The sequence below is a fragment of the Gekko japonicus genome, unplaced genomic scaffold (assembly GCF_001447785.1).
Source record: "Gekko japonicus isolate JY-2015 unplaced genomic scaffold, Gekko_japonicus_V1.1 scaffold1743, whole genome shotgun sequence".
Taxonomy (NCBI): Eukaryota; Metazoa; Chordata; class Lepidosauria; order Squamata; family Gekkonidae; genus Gekko; species Gekko japonicus.
The window spans coordinates 150,776-172,591 of record NW_015173724.1 but is presented as its reverse complement, the minus strand read 5'-3'; the positions used below and the strand labels follow the sequence as shown (position 1 = coordinate 172,591).

General features: G+C 45.7%; 1 protein-coding gene across 5 annotated transcripts in view; it reads right to left on the bottom strand.

Annotated features, from left to right (window-relative positions):
• The window catches only part of PUM1 (pumilio RNA binding family member 1), a 116,959-nt gene that overhangs the window by 11,710 nt on the left and 83,433 nt on the right, over positions 1–21,816 (bottom strand). For all 5 annotated transcript variants that reach the window (XM_015423384.1, XM_015423383.1, XM_015423379.1 and 2 more), the window contains exons 15-20: positions 21,473–21,740; positions 16,147–16,276; positions 15,881–16,015; positions 14,381–14,518; positions 7,439–7,564; positions 5,267–5,388 (exon numbers count right to left, since the gene is read on the bottom strand). In XM_015423384.1, coding sequence (XP_015278870.1) covers positions 5,267–5,388; positions 7,439–7,564; positions 14,381–14,518; positions 15,881–16,015; positions 16,147–16,276; positions 21,473–21,740 — 919 coding nt within the window. The remainder of the gene's footprint in view (positions 1–5,266; positions 5,389–7,438; positions 7,565–14,380; positions 14,519–15,880; positions 16,016–16,146; positions 16,277–21,472; positions 21,741–21,816) is intronic.

Sequence of the window (21,816 nt, the reverse complement as noted above, 5' to 3'; positions counted from 1 at the left end):
ATGACCCTTACATCTTGTGGGAAGAAGGGGTTGTCAAGTTTGTGTCGGCTAAGTGTGTAAATCACTGCTGGGTGGACTCGTGGGGGGACCAGCCGACCGCGCAGTTCCCCTGCGGCACTTTGCAACCGGAAGAGTTAGCTTCTTTGCCTCGAGAGTATAGAGACTTGGCGAAAGTGTTTGGCGAAGAGGAAGCTAACGAATTGCCCCCCCATCGCTCGACTGACTGTGCTATTGAACTTTTGCCTGACTGTAAATTGCCCAAAGGTAAAATTTATGCGATGGGGCCGGCTGAGAAAGTTGAACTGCGGAACTTTATTGATAAAAACCTAGCCCGAGGTTTCATTCGCCCGGCTTCCTCCCCTTTCGCCGCGCCTGTACTTTTCCGAAAGAAGAAAGACGGGGGGCTCAGATTGTGCACTGATTATAGGGGTCTGAATGCTGTTTCTTTATCCAATGCTTACCCCCTCCCGCTAATCAAGGACTTGGTAGCTGAGGCCACCAAGGGCAAAATCTTCTCGAAACTTGACCTCCGGGATGCATATTTCCGTGTGCGCATCCGGGAGGGGGATGAAAGCAAGACTGCATTTAATACCCCTTTGGGGCAGTTTGAGTACCTCGTTATGCCCTTCGGCCTTCAAGGGGCTCCGGGGGTCTTCATGAACCTTATCAATGAGGTCCTACATGAGTTTCTATTCAAGGGAGTGGTCCTTTACCTTGATGATGTGTTGCTGTACTCTCAGGACCTCCCGTCGCATATTAAATTGGTGCGCAAGGTCCTTAAACGACTTTATGAACACCACTTGTTTGCAAAGCTGTCAAAATGTGAATTCCACAAGACATGCATTGACTTTTTGGGCTATCGCATCTCTGGGGGGACGGTTGAAATGGACCCTGCTAAAATTCAAGCTGTACTTGACTGGGAGCCCCCCAGGACCCGCAAACAATTGCAAATGTTCCTCGGATTTGCCAATTTTTACAGAAATTTCATCCAGAATTTCGCTCAAATTGCCCTTCCCCTGACTGATTTGCTCAAAACCAAGGGAAAGGGGTTTGATGCTACGAAACCAGGCGCCCCGCTTAAATGGTCCCCTGCTTGCGCAGAGGCTTTTGAGAAACTTAAACTGATGTTCACCTCTGAGCCAGTGCTGGCGCGCCCTGATGAAACTAAGAAATTCATTGTCCAAACTGATGCCTCGGATGTGGCAATGGGGGCCGCGATTTTGCAGGAGGGGGAGGATGGTCGTTTACATCCCCTCGCATTTGTGTCTAAAAAGTTTTCTGACGCTGAACGAAACTGGGGGATTTGGGAAAAGGAGGCGTCAGCAATCCGGCTGGCTCTCTCCACGTGGAGGCAGTGGTTGGAGGGGGCGCAACTGCCATTTGAAGTCTGGACTGACCATAAGAATTTGGAGATGCTGAAATCCCCCCGTTCTCTCAACGCTAAGCAACTTCGTTGGGCGGACTTCTTTGCTAAGTTTCGATTCACTCTTCGTCATTTCCCTGGGGCGGCGAATTCCCTGGCTGACGCGCTTTCACGCCTCCCACAACATGACAGTCAGCGTGAGATCATCATGGACTCTGTCTTTTCCCCCTCCCATCTGGGGGGGGCCGTGGTCACCAGGGCGCAAGCGCGGGCAATTCCACACTCTGATGAGACTACGCCTTCCCTTTTCCCTGTGGGGGGGGGGGCCTGGGTCCAAAAATATCTGTCTGCTTTGACTGTTGAGGATGATGCCTCCCTGACAACGTTGCCTGATTGTGTCCGTAGCCCTGATGGTCTGATTTATTCTGGAGACAAACTGTATGTGCCTATTTCAATGAGGAGGGAGGTGATGGAGTCTGCTCATGGTTCGAAACTGGCAGGGCATTGGAGTTTTGTTAAATCTCTACAACTCATCCGCAGACAGTTCTGGTGGCCACATATGCGCAAAGACCTCTTGATGTTTGTTCGGTCCTGCCAAACATGTGCCTTGACTAAACCCAGATTGGGCAAGCCTCCTGGTCTTCTACAGCCACTCCCTACTCCATCGAGACCATGGGAAGTGGTATCCATGGATTTTATTACTGACCTCCCTGCGAGCAAAGGGAACACTATCATTTGGGTGGTTGTTGATTTGTTTTCTAAACAAGCTCATTTTGTACCTTTTCCTTCCTTGCCTACAGCTCAAAGGTTGGCGAAATCGTTTATGTCTCACGTGGTGAAAATTCATCAATTACCTACTAAGTTAATTTCTGACAGGGGGACCCAATTTGTTTCTAAATTTTGGAGGGAACTTCTTTCCATTTTAGGGGTGGAACAAGGACTCAGCAGCGCGTATCATCCCGAGACTGACGGACAAACGGAACGAGTTAATCAGACCCTGGAACAATATTTGCGTTGTTTTACTAATTATCAACAGAATGATTGGTGTGACTTATTGCCTCTTGCTGAATATTGTTATAATAATACTGTCCATAGCTCCACAGGCATGTCTCCGTATAAAGCTGTCTCTGGTTACGACAGCCCCCCCCTCCCTTTCTTGGAGGGGATGGGCCAACGTCCTGTGGGGGATGCTGATACCTGGTGTATGTCCTTGCAAAAAGCATGGCCTCTGTTATGCCAAACACTTGACGCAGCCAAGGCTGCTTACAAGACCCAGGCAGACAAGGGTAGGGTGGTGGGGTTTGATCTGAAACCTGGGGATCTTGTGTATGTCTCAACCAAGAACATTAAGATGCTGCGGCCTAGCAGGAAATTGGGATGGAAGTTCATAGGCCCTTTCAAAGTGCGCAAAGTCATAAATGATGTGGCAGTTGATGTTGTTTTGCCTAAGAATTTACGTGCCTTGCATTCTGTATTTCACATGAGCCTGTTAAAGAAGGATCCTGGCCCGTCTCCATGGAGACCTGTAACTACTCCTCCTCCACCTGTCATTTTGGAAGGGGATGAACATTTTGAGATCGCTGATATCCTGGATTGTAAAGTGAAACGTGGTAAACTCTGGTACCTTATCGAATGGGTTGATTTCGGTCCCCAGCACCGCGAATGGGTGGAAGAAGGGGATATTCGGGCCCCTTACCTGATCCGTAGTTTCCACAGAAGGTTCCCGGACAAACCGGGAGGTCTCCCGCCCAGCCCGGGAGATCTCCCGCCCGGCCCGGGAGGTGTGTTGTAAGTGTATTTTAAGGGGGGCAGTATGTCAGCAAGCTGCCATTCTGTTTTCTGTGACCTCTGTGTACATATTCTTTCCCTGTTGCACCCGGCTTGGTTTCTATCATCCTACTCCTGCGTTGGAATGCAAAAGATAACTGCTGGAGGTTGTGTGGGGGAGAAGATGCTGTAATGCTTGGCTATTGCTTTTCCCATGACTACTGCACCTGTGTTATGTCTAATATCCTGCCTGGTTCCCATGGACTGGGCGCGCAACCGTTCCATTAGCCCGCCAGCGGGAAAGTTATTCATTGGACCTGTATCTCTTTGAAGTTCCTTTATTATGCTTGATCTAACTGTGTATCCCCAGTTCTAACAAAGAACGTGTTTGAGTATGTCGTCAACGCTTTGAAATAAATTTTGCTTTTCTTAAAACGTGGATTTATTCTCGATGCTTGGGGATCCAACAGCAGGCCGGGACACACTTCAAATTGCCTGCCAAAAGCAGCAGTTTTCCTTTATCTCATGACAGGCTGAGCTTCATCCAGAGCAGCAGCTCCTGCAAGCAGCAGAGAGGTATTTTGCGCTGGTGTTGAAAGGATACAAGCCAAATGCTGATTACATTTCCGTGATAGGAGAAAGGAACGCACAGAAGCTGTCCCTGTGGCTGACAAGGGCAAGATCCTGGAGACGATACCTCCAAATCCTTGCCAGGCTCTTACAAATTACCCTGTGCCCTCCTTACCTCTTTCTGCACGGCGATCCTATATATAACAGCCAGAGGAATGTATTTTAAAAAGTCAAAGGTCTTCATCCAACTTGGAGCTAATCCAGAGGGTGGCTTCTGATTAGCAGGGGACGAATAAAAAGCCACTATTTACATCTGTTGTTTTTGGCTTAACAGGTTTTCAAATTCAGGGGTGTCAAATTGTTTCAGGTTTTTAAAAAAGTTTAAATGTTGTTTAAATGGTTGCTGCCTTGTGGACCTTGAATGGGTGGAAAGGCGGCATAAAAATGTTTTAAATAAAATAAAGCTCTTTGCTTTGCAAAAGGCATGGCTATATTTTGCTTGATGAGCAGGTTTTTAGCGAGGCAGAGTTCAGAGAACAAACCAAGCCCTAGTTGAAAAGTACAACCACCTTTCACTTCATATTGTTCAGCAGCACATATAAACAAACAAGCATGACCGGAAACACATTAACCTGAAAGCAAGCCTGGCTGAATCTCAAAAGAAGTGATTCAGAAGTCTAGTCTATACAATACACTCGCCACAGGGAGCTTTCTGCTTCCTCCTGATATATTTGTGCAGTTAAAAACAGTGGCCATGTGCATCTGGCAGGTGGTCCCTCAGGAATTCCAGGATAACTCCACATGATCGTTTTGGCCTGTGATAATGACAACACTTACATGATGCTCCCGGGAAAGAGACATTTAGAATCTGGTAGTCCTCAAGTTCTGAGAGTATGGAGACTATCTAACCATCTGTGTTTCTAAGCTCTCCTTCAAAATAAAACTTCAAAACAGCTTCCTTTAGACAGCTGGCCATGACTCATGGGATATGTGACTCCAGAGCTCTGAGACTGTGAAGGCAGGAGGGAATCATGTTGAAAGAAGTTCTTTAAAAGCCCTTCACACACCACACAAGGTGCATCAACATCTGTGACGATCAACACTCATGGCAAGTACTGTTGCAAGACATCCCATCACCAGCCAGAGACATGTTATGCAGTATAGTGTGGACCAGGTTTCAGGGTCAGGGGGATTCACGTCAGGATAGGATGACTTGGAAGGTAGCGTAAAATAATCCACAGGACCTTACTGAAGGGCTCCAATTCCTCACGCTGAATAACCCATAAGAATTACGATTAAAAGCCAAAGATCCTTTACAGATTCAAGAGATTAACGGGCGGCTGGTGTCTCACCCACAGCTAGTGACTCTGTCCAGTTCACCTGATACAAAGATTTCCTGTCTTGGTTTCCTGAGACACTAATCAAACCTACTTGGGAATACAATTCTTAACTGTGCAATGGTATGTTTATAGTGCATCTCTTTCTCTGTCCCCTCCTCCCAACCAAAATCAAACACTGATTCCTTTTAAAGCATTAGGAAAATGCACAACAAGCAAAGTCACATACCTGGCGAACTTATGCTGGCTCAGCACAAGAACGTTGCCTCGAATTTCTGCCACAATCTTACTCTTATCTTCAGGCCGCCCGTGTTCAAGTACATGCTGGATAACGTAGTTGCCGTACTGATCCTGTTGGGCAGATAGTGAGAACACCCAGCTCTGATTCAGCCCTCTGTGTGGGAAATCCTTGGACTTCTATAGCTTAAATGTGTGCTCAAAACAAAATAGCTGCTTTACATTACACCTGAAGTGGAAGATACAGCCAATTTTTTTTTTAATCCAAGATTTCAGGAAGCTGAATCTGCCTTCCCTCCAGGGAGCCCAAGAGGATAGTCACTGGATCCCCTGCCTAAACATCAGGAAAGGGATAATAATATTTTATATAGTTATGATCCTCTTTTCTCACTTTTGGGGGGAATCAAAGCAGCTTACAATGTTGTTCTCCCCCTCTTCCATTTTATTCTAATGACCAGGATTTTATCCCAATGACCTATGGGAGCCAGTTTGGTGTAGTGGTTAAGAGCGTTGGACTCAAATCTGGAGAACCGGGTTCAATTCCCCACTCCTCCACATGAAACCAGCTGGGTGACCTTGGGTCAGCTCTTTCAGAGCTCTCTCAGCCCACCTCTAAGTCTAGCTTGCCATCTAGCAGTGCATAAAGAGCTAGAACTTCTGGCTGCCAGACAATCTCAGGATCTCCTGGCTATGCTACACACACTGCCATATGACGATTATTAATTTCCTAATGACCACCCCTGTGAGGAAGGCTGGCTTGAGACTGGCCCAAGGTCACCCAGCAAGCTTCTGTGCAAGGGGGACTTGAACCTGGGTCCCATAGATACTAGTCTGATATTCCATACACTACACCAACCTGGCTTCACAAACCTAAGGATTATTATCATAATGAAGTACTCTGAACACAAAAAGCACTATATAACATTAATTACGGTTATTGTTATTATTATTACACATCAGTAAATTCACCCCAGAGGCCTGAATAGCTCAGACCAGCCCGAGCCTTGGCAGAGCTTGGAAGCTAAGCAGGGTCAGCCCTGGTTAGCATTTGGATGAGAGACCACCAAGAAAGACTGGGACTGTTACGGAGAGGCAGGCAATGGCATACCACCTCTTCTCCAGTCCTGCCTTGAAAACCCCATGATAGGTTGCCATAAATCAGTTGCAACCTAATGGCACTTATTATTATTATTATTATTATTATTATTATTATTATTATGTTTGCCACCTCCAGACAAGAGTTCTAGAGCTGTACAGAAAGAAAATCCAACTGAGAGAAGACCCTTTCTTGTGGCTGCAACCTCCCATCCATCTTGTGGCTGCAACCTCCCATCCAAGATACGTTTACTCTGCACCATCTTTGTGCCTGACAGTTCAAGCTGTGTCATGGTTAAAAAATGTCAGGCTAGGATCTGGGAGGCTATGGTTCAAATCTCCACCCGGGCCAGCCTAATGTACTGCACAGGGTTGGTGTTGTGCAAATAAATGGGAGGACGATAGAATGATGCTGTAAGCTCTTTTCTGTTCCCACTGGGGAGAAAAGCAGGGTATGAATATCTGAATAAAGACTGTCTGATTTCCAGCCCTTCCTTTTGCTCCTTGGATTTTTTAACCTGTGTTCTATTTCATGCTACCATCTCCACGTTGATTGGTTTTATCTGTGGTGGAGGAAAGTGCCATCAAGTTGCAGCCAACGGTGACCCTGTAGGGTTTTCAAGGCGAAGAGTTATGCAGAGGTGGTTTGCCATTGGCTGCCTCTGCATAGCACTCCGGTCTCTCTTTGTGGTCTCCCATCCAAATACTAACCAGGGCTGGCCCTGCTTAGCTTCCAAGATCTGATGAGATCGCGCTTGCCAGGGCCATCTGGGTCAGGGCTGCTTCATCTGCGCTGCCCATCTTCATCACTGCGATTCCAGTTTTTATTGACGGTGTTACTGTTTCAGAATGCCTGCTCAACAGGAAAGGAGGCCCGTGCACACAGACGTCCGCACGCAAAACCAACAAACAACATTCTGCCAGGTGTCATTTCTGTTATTCTTGCCGCACTCTGATGGGAGGAAGGGATACTGCTGGGGAAAATTCCATCTCTGCGAAGCACCTGAGCACCCTTTGTGTCCTGAGAATTAGCCTCCTTCCCCGCCCCAGCCAGCCAGCCAAGCGTTACCTGCACAAGCTGTTCTGTATGTTGATGCAGCTCCTCCAGGATGGGCAGGGTCTGCTCGGGTAGACAGTGTTCGAGGATCCTCTGAATGACGCGGCAACCATACGGGTGGGTGGACAAGGCGAACACCTGAGGTCAAGACGAAAGAGGGTGGAGGGGAGAAGACTCTCACTCAGAGTAGCAGGCATTGCATACAGGCAACTGAAATATTCTGCATGGAACATAAAACCTCCGACTTATGTCTGTCAGGCTTTATAAGCAGCTTTGTCTTGGCAGATTAAAAAAAAAAAAATCAGATGGGTCCAAAAGAAAAACTGAAACACTAGAGCTTCGTTTAAAAAAAACCAAAAAACACAACCCCTTCCGGTTACAAAACGTCCCTTTAAAGCATCTTTGGTATTAAAAAAACAAAATGAGCGGAATGATGGTGGCTCAATTGTTTTAGGAAATTAATTGTGGTTAATGAATCAACTCCCAACCATGGGTAAACTAAGCCAAGGTTTCAAGTCTTTGATTTGTGATTTTCACAAGGTTGGGGAACCCAAGTAAGAAGCAGATAATTTCATCTCCTTTGTTTGCTGATGGAGAAATTTGCCAGTGGTGGTGACAATGCTGTTCTCTTTCGCTAGTAATGGTTTGGAAGGTCCTGGGTGTCAGACCTTGTAGCTTTGGAATATCTTTTATCTTTGGAATATCTTTTATCTGCCAATCCACCAGTCCCTTGAGCCTTCATATACACATACCCTAAATAAGCTGAATTTAATAATAGTAAAATTAAATAACCTTTCAAAATATTCTGGTTTCCAGCCTCAAATCAGGAAAGGAATCAAAGACAGGTGCAGTATGTAGAATTTTGCTAGGGTTGGAAAGGTCTAAAAACCAGGACACGCTTTAAAAACCACAGTTTAGAATCATGTTTCTTTAAAAAAATCAGCCAGGGAAATCAAATCTTACATTTAATATAAAGGTTTTAAAGCAAAGCCTATAGTGAATCTCTTAAAAATGAATCCATGACCATCCATCAAATGTGACAAATTAAACAATACTTTCCTGGAGGAAGAAACTGCCACAGAATCAATATCTACTTTCTGAGGTCAATTACCACCCTATACTTACAATGCATCATGCACTTGGTGACAGGGCAGCGATTAGGAAATCATTATGGCTTTTGAGAACCAGGCTTGACCTCCAGAAAATGCTAAAATAATCCACTGAGAACACTCGGCCGGTCTGGAGCTCTTACTTTACATCCTCTATGAAAATTCCACCATTTGCACAGTTCGTCACCATTAAACTACAGGCACATTTCTCACTACTTGGGCAAGGAAGCAAAGAACTCTACCGTTTGCTAATTTACCAGACTTTCCTTCTCAAGAATATCTGGGCATTTAGTCAGCAAGAAAACAGTCTAAATTCAGCATCTTTGCAACTGACGCTTAGGTAAACTCCTGGCTGGATTACCGTGATGCACTCTATGTCAAACTGCCCTTGAAGATGACCCAGAAACTGAAACTGGTTCAGAATGTGGCAACCAGGGTGACACATCTCACCTGTTCCAAAGAGATACATTGGCTGCTAGTGTGTTTCCAAGTTCAATTCAAAGTTCTGGGTACGACCTCAAGAAATGCCCAAGGAGAAAACTGAAAACTTAAACAAATGTAGCTGGTCAATAGCATTGGGTTTTAAAAGGGGATTAGACACATTCAGGGGGGAGAGGTCCATCCATGGCTCCTATTCACAGTGGTTAAAGGAAATCCCCACATTCTTAGGCAGGAAGGCCAGTTCTAGGAGGCAATGTCATAGGGAAGGTGGGGTGGCAAATTCCCTGTATGACTTGTTTCTGGTTGCCCCTTGTGGGAAATGCTGGACTAGAGGGATATTTCATTGGATCCAGAACTGCTGCGTTCTTTGATCAATGCGCAGAATTTGGAAACTGCTGACCATGAGAAAAATGACTCCATGGAGGAGGCGGAGGAGGAGATTGGATTTATACCCCGCCCTTCACTCGGTGTCTCAGAGCGGCTTACAAACTCCTTTCCCTTCCCCTCCCCACAACAGACACCCTGTGAGGTAGATGGGGCTGAGAGAGCTCTTTCAAGAACTGCCCTTTCAAGGACAGCTCTGCTGGAACTATGGCTTGCCCAAGGTCATCCAGCAGCTGCAAGTGGAGGAGTGAGGAATCAATCCCGGTTCTCCCAGATTAGAGTCTGCACACTTAACCACTACACCAAACTGGCTCTCGGTGGAGAGGAAGGTTCGAAGATCAATTAACGGGGGGGGGGGGGGGATCTGCTGAAAAGATGAAAACATTACACCAACTGGAATCATTTCAATGGGTATGTCAGTTTGTTGGCTGGCTTTAGTTTCCTGTTTTGATACACGCCAGGAACTGCCACGGATACTGCCCACTGGCAGTGACTGCTGCTACCAACACTCTGGATTCAAGCGTACACTTCTGTGGGCAGTCACAGAAGCAGTTTACAAAAGGGAATTAAAAAAAGAACAACACTGAGAATGTTTGGCACACCTGAAAATACTTTTCTGCCTGCTCTTCCTTCTGCATGAAAAGGTACACACCATTTTCATTTCAGAAGGATGTTTTCATTTCAGAAGGATTCCCAAGATTTCAAAGGTCCAGTTTCTCTTAGTCAAGGTAATAACACAGCTTTAGATTTCAGTTTCCTTTGGTTTACAAAGAATGCAAACAGCAACGAGTTCATTATCATTGAAATGTGCTAAAAAGCAACGGTGCAACCGTAAATATCAGATTCAGCGTTTCCTTAGGAAGGGCCCCTCCCTTTGCCAGAAGCCCTACTATTCTCTCCCTACACCAAGACCTTGTCAAAATCCATTACTTTTGGTACCACCTATAAGTACCACCAAGTATAAATGATGCAGACTCCACCTTCGCCTCACCCTCCCATTACCCAACACCCCACACCTCCAACTGCCTGATATTTATACTTGGTTTCCTTCTCACCAAGACCCAGCTTCTCATCCTCTCTTCCCATATTCCAGGTCTCCGTTGACAACCATGCCATCCACCACCTGGCACCAAGCCCTGGCTCAGATTCCTTCATCGCTTTCGCAGCCCATACTCAGCTCGCCACCAAGCCATGGCGCTTCTCTGAGGAGAATGTTGCAAAAATACAACCCCCTCCTCTCAGTCATAATAACATAAGAAAAGCCAATGTTGGATCAGGCCAATGGCCCATCCAGTCCAACACTCTGTCACACAGTGGCTAAAAATACCAGGTGCCATCAGGAGGTCCAGCAGTGGGGCCAGGACACTAGGAGCCCTCCCACTGTTGCCCCCCGCCAAGCACCAAGAAGACAGAGCATCACTTGCCCCAGACCGAGAGTTCCTATCTATACCGTGTGGCTAATAGCCACTGATGGACCTCTGCTCCATCTAATTCCCTCTTGAAGCCGTCCATGCTTGTAGCCGCCCCCTCCTGTGGCAGTGAATTCCATGTCTTAATCACTCTTTGGGTGAAGAAGTACTTCCTTTTATCTGTTCTAACCTGACTGCTCAGCAATTTCATTGAATGCCCACGAGTTCTTGTATTGTGAGAAAGGGAGAAAAGTACTTCTTTCTCTACCTGTTCTATCCCATGCATAAACGTATAAACTTCGATCATGTCACCCCTCAGCCATTGTTTCTCCAAGCTAAAGAGCCCCAAGCGCTTTAAGCTTTCTTCATAGGGAAAGTGTTCCAACCCTTTTATCATTCTAGTTGCCCTTTTCTGCACTTTTTCCAATGCTAGATCTCTCTCTTGCTCAGTCTCTGCCAGTTCAGACCCCATCAATGTGTATTTATATTTAGGATTTTTGGCTCCAATGTGCATCACCTTGCGGTTGGCCACATTGAACCCCATTTGCCATGTTGACGCCCACTTGCCCATCTTTGACAGATCCCTTTGGAGTGCCTCACAATCCTCACTGGTTTTCACCACCCTGAACAACTTTGTATCATCCGCAAATTTAGCCACTTCACTGCTTACTCCCAACTCCAAATCATTAATGAACAAGTTAAAAAGCAGTGGACCAAGTACTGATTCCTGCGGTACCCCACTGCTTACCCCCCTCCACTGAGAGAACTGCCCATTTATACTCACTCTCTGTTTTCTATTAATTAGCCAGTTTTTGATCCATAAAAGGACTTGTCCTTTTATCCCGTGACTATTGAGCTTACTTAGGAGTCTTTGCTGAGGAACTTTATCAAAAGCTTTCTGGAAGTCATGGTAAACAACATCTGTTGGGTCCCCCTTGTCCACATGTTTGTTCACTCCCTCAAAGAACACTAACAGGTTAGTGAGACAAGATCTTCCCTTACGGAACCCATGCTGAGTCTGCCTCAGTAGTTTTTGTTCATCAATGTGCCTACTAATTCTTTCCTTAATAAGAGTTTCCACCAACTTTCCCGGTATCGATGTCAGACCGACTGGCCTGTAATTTCCCGGATCTCCTCTGGAACCCTTTTTAAAGATGGGAGTGACATTAGCTACCTTTCAGTCCTTAGGAATGGAGGCAGATTTTAAGGAAAGATTACATATTTTTGTAAGGAGATCCACAAGTTCACATTTGAGTTTTTTCAGAACTCTCGGATGTATGCCATCCGGGCCTGGTGCTTTATCAGTTTTTAAGTTGTCTATTAGTCGTAGGACCTCCTCTCTCGTCACTTCAATCTGACTCAGGTCTTTCAACACCCCTCCTGAAATCAGCGGTTCTGGAGTAGGCGAGCACTTCTCATCTTCCACAGTGAAGACAAAGGCAAAAAATGCATTCGGTTTCTCAGACATTTCCCTATCATCCTTCAGTACTCCTTTTACCCCTTGGTCATTCAAGGGCCCCACTGCCTCCCTGGCTGGTTTCCTGCTTCTAAGGTATTTGGAGAAAGTTTTATTGTTGGTCTTTATATTTTTTGCTATATGCTCCTCATATTCCCTTTTTGCCTGCCTGATCACAAACTTGCATTTTATTTGCCAAGAGTGTCTAGAAACTTCTCAGATTGTTGTACTGTCTGTGTGATCCCATCTTTGTTACGTGCTGGCGGCTTAGTTGCCCTGACTCTTGTGAGAGGACCGTGTTCGGCCGCTCCCAAGGGAACTTTCCTCTCTCTCCCTCTCTTATGCTTGCTAGCAGGCCTTACCTTCAAAGGCCTAGGTTGTGACTTCCACCCACCGGGACGCCAGGTGCAAGATGGCCTGGCTCATCTGAGTGTTTGAGATAGCTTAATTAATTATTCCTTGACTGGTAGCCAGCATTTGTGTTATAAGATGCCTAGTTTTAGTTACACACAGGGTCTCGGATACTGGCTATCTTTGCTCTGTGTGTACGCACTCGAGGCCCAGCTGACGGAAACTTAGCCTGCATTTACTGTAAGTCTGATGCTTTATTTAAAATCTCCTTGTAAGCAAAACTGGATCTCACATATCATTTCCTTGGGATTTCTGCGAACCTTGGAGCCTATGGACAGGGCCCCTTACAGTTGTCTTTTACCCTGACAAACAGCCAGCCTACTGACAACTGGAGAGGGGCTGCAGATCACTGGAAAAGCATCTGTTTGGCACGTAGAAGGTCCAAAGTTCAATCCCCAGCATCTCCATCTTTTAAAAACCTGGCAGTACATGATATGAAAGATCTCTGCCTGAGACCCTGGAGCGCTGCTGCCAGTCTGAGTAGACAATACTGACTTTGATGGACTGATGGTCTGATTCAGTATAAGGCAGCTTTATTCGTATACTAGGGCTACACTGTGGTCTTCTCCATTGCATTCAGAATTCTACCACCAAAGTCATTTGTCTTGTCTGGATGTTCAGGTTATGTAACATCCCTATATGGCCAGGGACCTGCATAGCTCAGGAACCACCTTTCCCCGCATGGTCCCCGGAGAGCACTGTATTCAGGGCTCCAAAATCGCCTGGTCTTCCCATGCTGGCCTCAACCAGGGCCAGGGCCTTCTCAGTAGTGGCTCCATACTGGTGGAATGAGCTCCCGAATGACATCGGGGCCCTGTGGGACCTTTTACAGTTCCACAGGGCCTGCAAGACGGAGCTCTTCCACCAGGCTTTTAATTAGAAGCTGTACATAACAATTTGCACTGTGTTAGGCCCTCCCCCTGGATGTTCCGTTAGCAGTCTGTGCCCACCAGCAAAATGAGAAAAGATAAGCTGAATTCCAACTCTGACGATTCCCTTTGTTTAACCAACATGTCCTGCTGTGACCGCTATACAGTTTTATAATGTTATTATTACCATCTATTCTAGCTCTAGCACTTTACGCTTTACGTTTGTTATAACTGTACAATAAATTTAGATGTTTTATGTGTGATTCTATGTATTTTATACTTTTATGTATTTTATGTAAGCCGCCCTAAGTCTGCCTCGGCGGGGAGGGCAGGATATAAGTTAAACAAACAAACAAACAAATTATGTCTCTCGCAGTCTTTTATGCCTGGAATATCCTCCCCAAACATCAACACGATGCCACCTCTCCCTTTCCCTTCAAATTCCTCCTCAGAGCCTGGCCTTCTATGAAGATTCCAAGGTAAATGCTTAGCCATTGTCTTCTGCTAAAACCAGGTATGTGTTAACTGAACCCGCACATACTCCCTAAGCCCATCGCCCCAGCCTACATCTTCTTCCCTTCCCTTTACTTGGCTCTCCCGCAATCAAATTCCAGATTGTAAGCGCCTTAGGGCAGCTGCTGCCTTGCTCAGTAAAACATCACACAGATATTGACACCATCACAACAATATTGATCCTCAGGAAACGGTTTGCTGTGTTGCAGCAAAGGGCATATTCTAGCAGAAAATTCGTCCTGATGGCTTTTTGAGACAAGGCATTGTTGTTAAACATTTAACACTAGATCTGATAAGCCAGCTGTGGATCCAGGCAGTGCTGACTTGGAATCCTTCTCTTCCCCCCCCCCCACCATACTCACCTGCCCCTTAAATGCATCAATGATGAACTGTAGGGACTGAGGCTGCACACACTCGATACATTTCTGCACCACGTGGTTGCCATTCTGGTCTTTCACGCACTTCAAGACGTGGCCATCCAGTTCTCGGACCATCTCGTTCTATGAAAGATGCATAAAAAGACACAGAGAAAGCACCAGCAGAACCGCAGCTGACAAACACCAATGGGAAATCGAGGAATCGGTGCCCCTCTCTCCAAATCTGCTAGATCTCTGTTTCATGAGGAGCAGCCTTGCTTGGGACCTTTTTAAATATGTGGAGATCGGAGCTCTTTGCCGCAGCCCCGTCCGACTCAAACCTAGCACTGTTTAGCACTACCTTGACTCAAGAAAAATCTGGAACAGCGTGTGTAGAATTCATTCATGTGTCATTTATGCATAGTTTATGTATGGGATCTGCTGCTACAAGATGATGTCTGCGAGCTTTAACAGCGGATCCATCAGATTTGTGGAGGACGGGTCAATCAACGTACAAAGCCATGAGGGCTAAATGGAACCTCCATATTCAGATGCAGTGCATCTCTGAACACCAGCAACTGGGAGAAAAAAATATGGAAGCCTACTGACTCAGTTCAGGGCTTGTGAGCTTCATGAGGTGGTGGGGGCATCTGGTTGGAGACTATGGAAAACATGAGGCTGGACTCTAAATTTTGAATCAGGATCCTTCTTAGGTTCTTAACAACTTAAAGGCTGCATACAAGGACAGGTTTGCCAGGTTTTCAACTGGATTGATCAGGTAATTCAGTCCTCTTCCCTTAAAGGTCTCTTAGGTTTAAGCCCAGTCTCCTGCTTCTAACCCTTCCCAGGCTTTCCTCTTTTTTTTTTAATCAAGGGGAAAACACCTATATTTTGTAACAACACTGTCTTGTGACTCCTGGATTTGAGTCCAGTAGCACCTTAGAGAGAAAAAAAAAGTTTTTTTTTTGGGGGGGGGGGGGGAGACGACCTTTCAAGAGCAAAAGTTCCCTTCACCAGACAGAAGTAGGAATGGAGATCCCCAAGTCCTTATATCCCAGCAAAGAAAGGAGTTGGGGTGCAAAGGTACAATGCAGAATATAATCAGCTTGATTAAAGTCGGGGAGAAATGTTTCAGGACAGAAAATCAGCATCTGTAGTGAGATAAGAATCCTGTGTCCCTATTCAGCCCTGGCGGGTCCATTGTTCTCAATTTGTGAATGAACTCAAGTTCAGCAATTCTGTGTGAACAACTCTTTAAACTGCTATTACCCATACATATCCCTCTACAAAACTAACCGCTAGTCCTATCCCCTCCCCTTGGGGCCACATGATGATTTTATACACTTACACATACCACAGGACAGATGCACCATAAATCAAAAGAAAAGGAGGGGGAAAAGCCACAAGAGACAAAGCCAACACTACTCACTTTTCAACAACAATAAAACACCCACAAACAACCCACAACATTCAACATCAAGAAGTAAAGTTAAAATGGAAACTTACAATTACCTGCTGGTCTGGAGGGATAAACTCGAGTGCCTTCTGGATAACTCGACAGCCGTACATCTGCAAAGCCAAAGAGAGGACGTGCCCACGGATGCGCTCAGCCAACGCAAGTTTTTGCTCCAGGCTACCAAACTGGAGGAGGAGAGAACAACCAGTGGTTACAAAGAACAAGACTCTGGAGAAACCATCCTGTGTAAAAGTGTCACCCTCGCTTCCCGGATACCAGAAGCAGAAATATTCAGCACAGAGGACGAGAGACTCACCTCAAAGAACTTTTGGATGACATAGTTTCCAAAGACGTCAACCATCAGCTGATAAGCAGCCTGCAGGATTTCATTGAACACTAGCTGCCGCTCAGCCGGGGTGGCACGTTCCAGTTTAAGCTGAATAAACCTGCAGACAAAAAGAAACATGCCTTTTATATTTTTGTTTGTTTGGGGTGGTGGACAGATCCTTTAACTAAATCATTGCTTAAAGTTGTCTTCCAGGGACTCCCAAATGGCTCAGGCCTTGGCTAGTTGGAAGGGGGAGGCACTGTTGGGCTTTGCCCCCACAGTTTATAAAGCCCTGACCAGGATAGTCCAGGCTAGTCCAATCTCATCAAATGTCAGAAGCTAAGCAGGGTCAGCCCTGACTAGTATTTGGATGGGAGATCGCCAAGGAATTTCAGGTTCATAGCGTGGAGGAAGGCGAAGGCAAACCACCTCTGAACGTCTCTTGCCTTGAGAACTGTACAGGGCTGCCATAAGTCAGCTGTGACTTGACAGCAAAAAAAAAAAATTGTGCTTACCTGGGGAGTCAACTGTTGAAAGTAGAAACCCTTCCCCGTATATGGCTGACCTAGCTTTGTTTCCAGACAGAGAGCCCCCCCCTTTGCTATTCAATTTTAGCCCACCCTTCCTCCAAGAAGCTCAAGGCCATATAAGTGGCTGTCTCTACCCCCCTGGGCAGGCGCGAGCACACGCTTTAGTCTCGCACCAAACCCTGCCTTGCAAACTAGGCCAGCCACCTCTTAGCCTAAAGTCACCCAGCAACTATCATGATAGAGAGATGTGGTCCTATCTAATGGAGCAATATCTTGCTACCTGAGGGGACAAACAGGGGGGTCACGAGGACTCGTCGGGGGGGTAAATGATTGGGAAATGTCTTCCTGATTCAAATATCTCCCTCCAGCATACTATAAAGGCCTCACTGATTTCATCAGGCTGATTTCTCTGTCTCCTCTGTTTTCTACTGCTGTCAGCATTCCATGCCTCCTTAAGCATGATCAGTTCTTATCAGACTTGGTGGAGGGCGTCCTTTTTAACATTTACATGGAATCCCCCCCCCCCCCATATCTTGAGAGTTATCCAAGTACAATGAAACCCCTGCGGGCTATGCTGAGGATACAACAGGCCTATATTCATTATGGTACCCCAACATCCAACCTGCCCTGGACATCTTATGTTAGATTCTATGAGTAAGAATAAAGAGTCAAACTACAGAGATGTAAATCCTGGAGAGGGCATCTCTAAATACAAGTATATTAAACCAAAACCCCAGTATAGTTCTGGAGAACGTTTCACCTTCTCCTACTTGATCTGACAGATAACAGTGAAAGAAAAACATTTTGGGTTTAAAAAATGTTTCTCTAAATTACCACATATATTTGCCCTGGATTTTGGGGAAACTTTTTAATGTTGCAGGGAGGGGTGGGCTCTTGACTGAGGCAAGCAAACCCCTTCAGAAATAACCTCTTTGGCTTCGTTACAGAGGTATTAAATTTTAATAAGATCCCCCCTTTTGAAGATCTTTCAAAGTCTGGGGAGGAACACGATGCGCCCTACTTTGAAAATTTCTTTGAGCAAAGGTAACCATCAACAGAATGGGGGCAGACATGCACAGACGTAGCTAGAATGACTGAAATACTCTGTTAGCTATGGCACGCAATTTGCTTCCTCTTCAACATTTATACTGAATAATAAGTTCCCTGCAGAACGTGCTAAGAAAAAGGAATCAATACAGGAAACTGATGTAGATCATTAAAGTGATATTCACTGTTTGGACTTCTCATCTCCTTTAACAATCCTTGCATCACACAGTGAATCTACACATGGAGACGGTCAGCTCGCCTGTCTTCACTGGGTTATAAAACCTCAGAAGGAAAGGCCATGGTGGAAATCTGAGAAGTGACCTTTCTAAATTATATATATTGGTGCTTCCGAAGCACTCTGATTCCTTAAATTTGACAGAGAACAATAAGGACAGGGAACAAATAGCAGTTGTTTTAATCCTGAACTCAAGTTATCCATGTGGATTTCCACAAGTGGCCCAAGTGTGTTATATTGGGGGCGGGGGGTAAGCTTGAAGGCAGACAAATATCTGGGGGTAAGCGGGGTGGGGGGTAAGCTTGAAGGCTTAAAACAGGGATGGCATTCCCCAGGCTGAATAGCATTATATGGATATACTGATGCCGGTGTGAAAGGTGTTAACTAGAGTAAACCACAAGCAATGTGAAATAACTTTTTAAAACTGCATTTTTAAAAGATGACCATTAATTATTGCTGTTTTACAGTACTTTAAGGTTGCTACTGCTTGCTTCTTAGCTTACTGTTTTAACATACGTTTTTAAAAAGGTTTTACTTTTTGTTTGTTGTGCAGTTTTTGCAGACATTACACTGCCTCAATGACTACTTATAAAAGAAAGACAGAGCATAAGCCTTCCAGATTGGTCAATACATAGGCAAGCAGTGGCTTCAAGCTAGTTTCTGGCGCTATTTCAAAGCAAATTGCCTGAAGTTAGACCACTTTATAGACTCCCTTCTTTCACATGAACTAACTATTCCATTACAGTTTCTGGGTGTGTGTGGGTGTTTTTCTTTGTATGCTTTGTCCATTGGAAAATTTGTTCTACTGTATTATAACAACAACAACCCCATGGATTGCCAAGTCTCAATTTTGAGAACTGGGTTGGATCCAGATGACATCAGCAATTTAACAAGAGTTGCACTTACCTGTGACTGTTGTTCATCGAGTGGTCTTCTGTGCAGGCACACATGGGACTGCACAGAAGCCATGGCGATGAACAAATGCAAGTGACCCGTTCTTCAGCAAAGGAGTTATTTTTTTACCGATTCAGAACATGTGAGAGAAAAACCACACAAAAGTGGAGGCACAACAACCAGCTGCCTCACCTGACTACGAAGCTAACAAGCTCACAGGGATTCTGTGGGACTGCACAGAGGCCACGATGATGAACCACTGATTCCTCAATCCCGCTGCAGACCCCCCCCCCCAGTTTGTCCCTTAAGGTCCCCTCGCCCAGTTGCTGCCCAACCTATGGATCATAAAGTCTCTGAAAGTGGGTCAGACTCATAGGCCAGCCATCCTTAATAACCGCTCCAGCTCTTTCCACTGGTCTCATCTGTATTCTGGAAACCCAACATCTGACCCCAGAAACATTATTCTTTTTTTTTTGGCCCCCTGAAGGGGAATTTTTTAATTTGCATTTCTATAAAACTACAACAGAAACTGGGGAGGGAGAATCTACAATCTAAAGGAGAAAGTAAAAAGAACCTAACTAAAAACCCAAGAATGGAGGTTTTACAATGCTTAAAACATAAATGCTTAAAACATAGTTGTTACTCTTATAGTTACATTCAAACATGAAGAGTGCCCTCCAATCATCGCTTCTGCTGACAAAACCAGCTTATCTGACGGAACAGAGAGTAATTCCAAAGCTATAACATACATAATCACAGCCCTTAAGAAAAAATTAGCATCTCCTTTTCCGCTTTACCCCCCCCCCATAGGCAAAATCTTTAAAACCAATGTTCCCTCAGTAAGAACATTTCAACACGTTTTTCTTCTTCCGTCTTCGATGTATCTTCTTTCTTCAATTATCTTTTAGTTTTTATAAGTCCAGATCTGTCCATTCATGATATAAACCAAGTTCCTTTTTTTCAGGGACATCTTCGCTTCCTTAAACGTCTTAGATCAAAAGAGTCTTTTATTTTGTTGCATTAACAACACGCTCATTGGAGATTCCAACCTTTCTCTTAGCAAGCAGATCTTGTAAAGTTGGGGTAGCGAGCCCTTTACTCCAGAAAACCGCTTTTCGATCAGCTTGCCAATCCAGCCACAAAGAACTAAACTTTAGAGTCTCCTCACCATTCATACGTCTCTATGATCAATGTACTGTCCCTTTAAAAGTGTAGCTCTTTTAGTACAGATCCAGGTCGCTTCTCACTTTAGCCACCAGAGGGCCCACGATTCACTTTAAAGACAGAGTCTATGGTTAGGTCACGTGACCTGGCTTTGCACTGTCCTCCTTCCTGAAGAAAGCATTGATCCCGCCTCCCTCTTCGCCTCTCATCGCCATCTTTTGGGGATGTTTACATCAGCCAAGAAAGAATGCCAAAGTCTCTAAGGTCTGTTTAAACGCTCAGCTTTCTTTCAGAAAAACTGTCCGCTACAGTCCATCGCCACAATTTGATCAGTCCCTCCATCCTTGCTTTCGCATTTGCTTAAAACGTCGGGAGATAGGGTGTACCCTCCCCCCCTCTGTTTATACACTTATAGTAGAGGGACTTCACGTCTAGGCTTTAGTGTTTCGTTTCAACGGCAACTCACTCATCAATCTTTGAATCGATCCACCAGGTCCTAAGACGGCCCCTGGGATCATGCCAGGCAGAGAAAATCGCGAAACCTCCAAATTCTTGTCCCGGTGTTCGCTTCTAATCCAATACTGGGAATCAGGGCAGTACCTTCAGGGCAGAGAGTAGCCCCCCTGTACCGGCTGCCGGCCGGAGGTAGGGCTCTCCAAAGCCCCCTGGCTAGAAGCCCATTGTCTATGGGGTCCATGGGGGAGCGTGCACAATCACGCTCCCTCCTAATCCCCGATTCATGGCACACGTCTCTCGGAGGAACCAAGAGACACCGCCATAGTTTAAAGCGCCAAAACCTGAAGTCCAGAAACATTATTCTTAACGTCATACTTCAGTTGATACTTCTTCTCTTCACTGTATATACAAGTAAAATGTGTCCTGAAGGTTACTAGACTGAGTTTCTTAGATTCTTAGGGGAGATCAGAGGGAATAATGGAGAAGGACAGGGTGGTCTAAGGTCACCCAGCAAGCTCCCACAGCACAAGTGGGGATTCTAGCCCGAGTCTCCTAGATCCTAGTCCCAGCACTCTAACCGCTATACCACCAAATACTCCACATGCAAAAGGCTGTGTATTTATTGGGGGGGGGGGAGCTACACCTTTTGTGCCATGTTTGTTGGTTTCTCAACAAACCTCTGGTTAGCCACTGTAGATAATGCAATGCTGAACTAGATGGCTGCCAAGGTCATAGTTTGCCTAGGGTGCCAAAAAACCTGGGGCCAGCCCTGGATGGGTCACCATACCAAGTAAATTTGGACTTGTAGGTCACACCAAAAAGGTTGGGAACCACTGCCCTATCCAACCAACAGCAGCATTTTTGCTGAGTTCAGCTGACTGTAAGTGGTAGGAAAGCTACTGATGGAAAATTTAGTCTTGATCCAACCCACTGATTCCAAAGAAGAACTCGATTAATTTTCCAAAATGCATTTATTTTTGCATCTCACCTAGATCCATGCTGATCCTGAGAGAACTCCATGATATGTCCAGCAATCTCCCTCAGCTGCAAGTTTGGGTACCGGTTGTTGCGGAAGTCTTCCAGGAGCCTGCTGCGCCCAGAGGGCATGACGTCAGACATCCCGTAGCGCAAGCGAGAGGAAGGGAATAGCGCGCTGCTGGGGCTGAAAAGGCTGGAGGCGCTGCTCGCGCTGCGGTACTTGGCTTCGGCCCCCGGGGCAGCAGAGATGTAGCGGCCACTTCCATTTGTGAGCCCTCCTGCAAGGACGACAAAGGTAAATTGGGAAAAGGTAAATTGGGAAAAGGTTAACACTAAGAAAAGCAGGCCAACAGT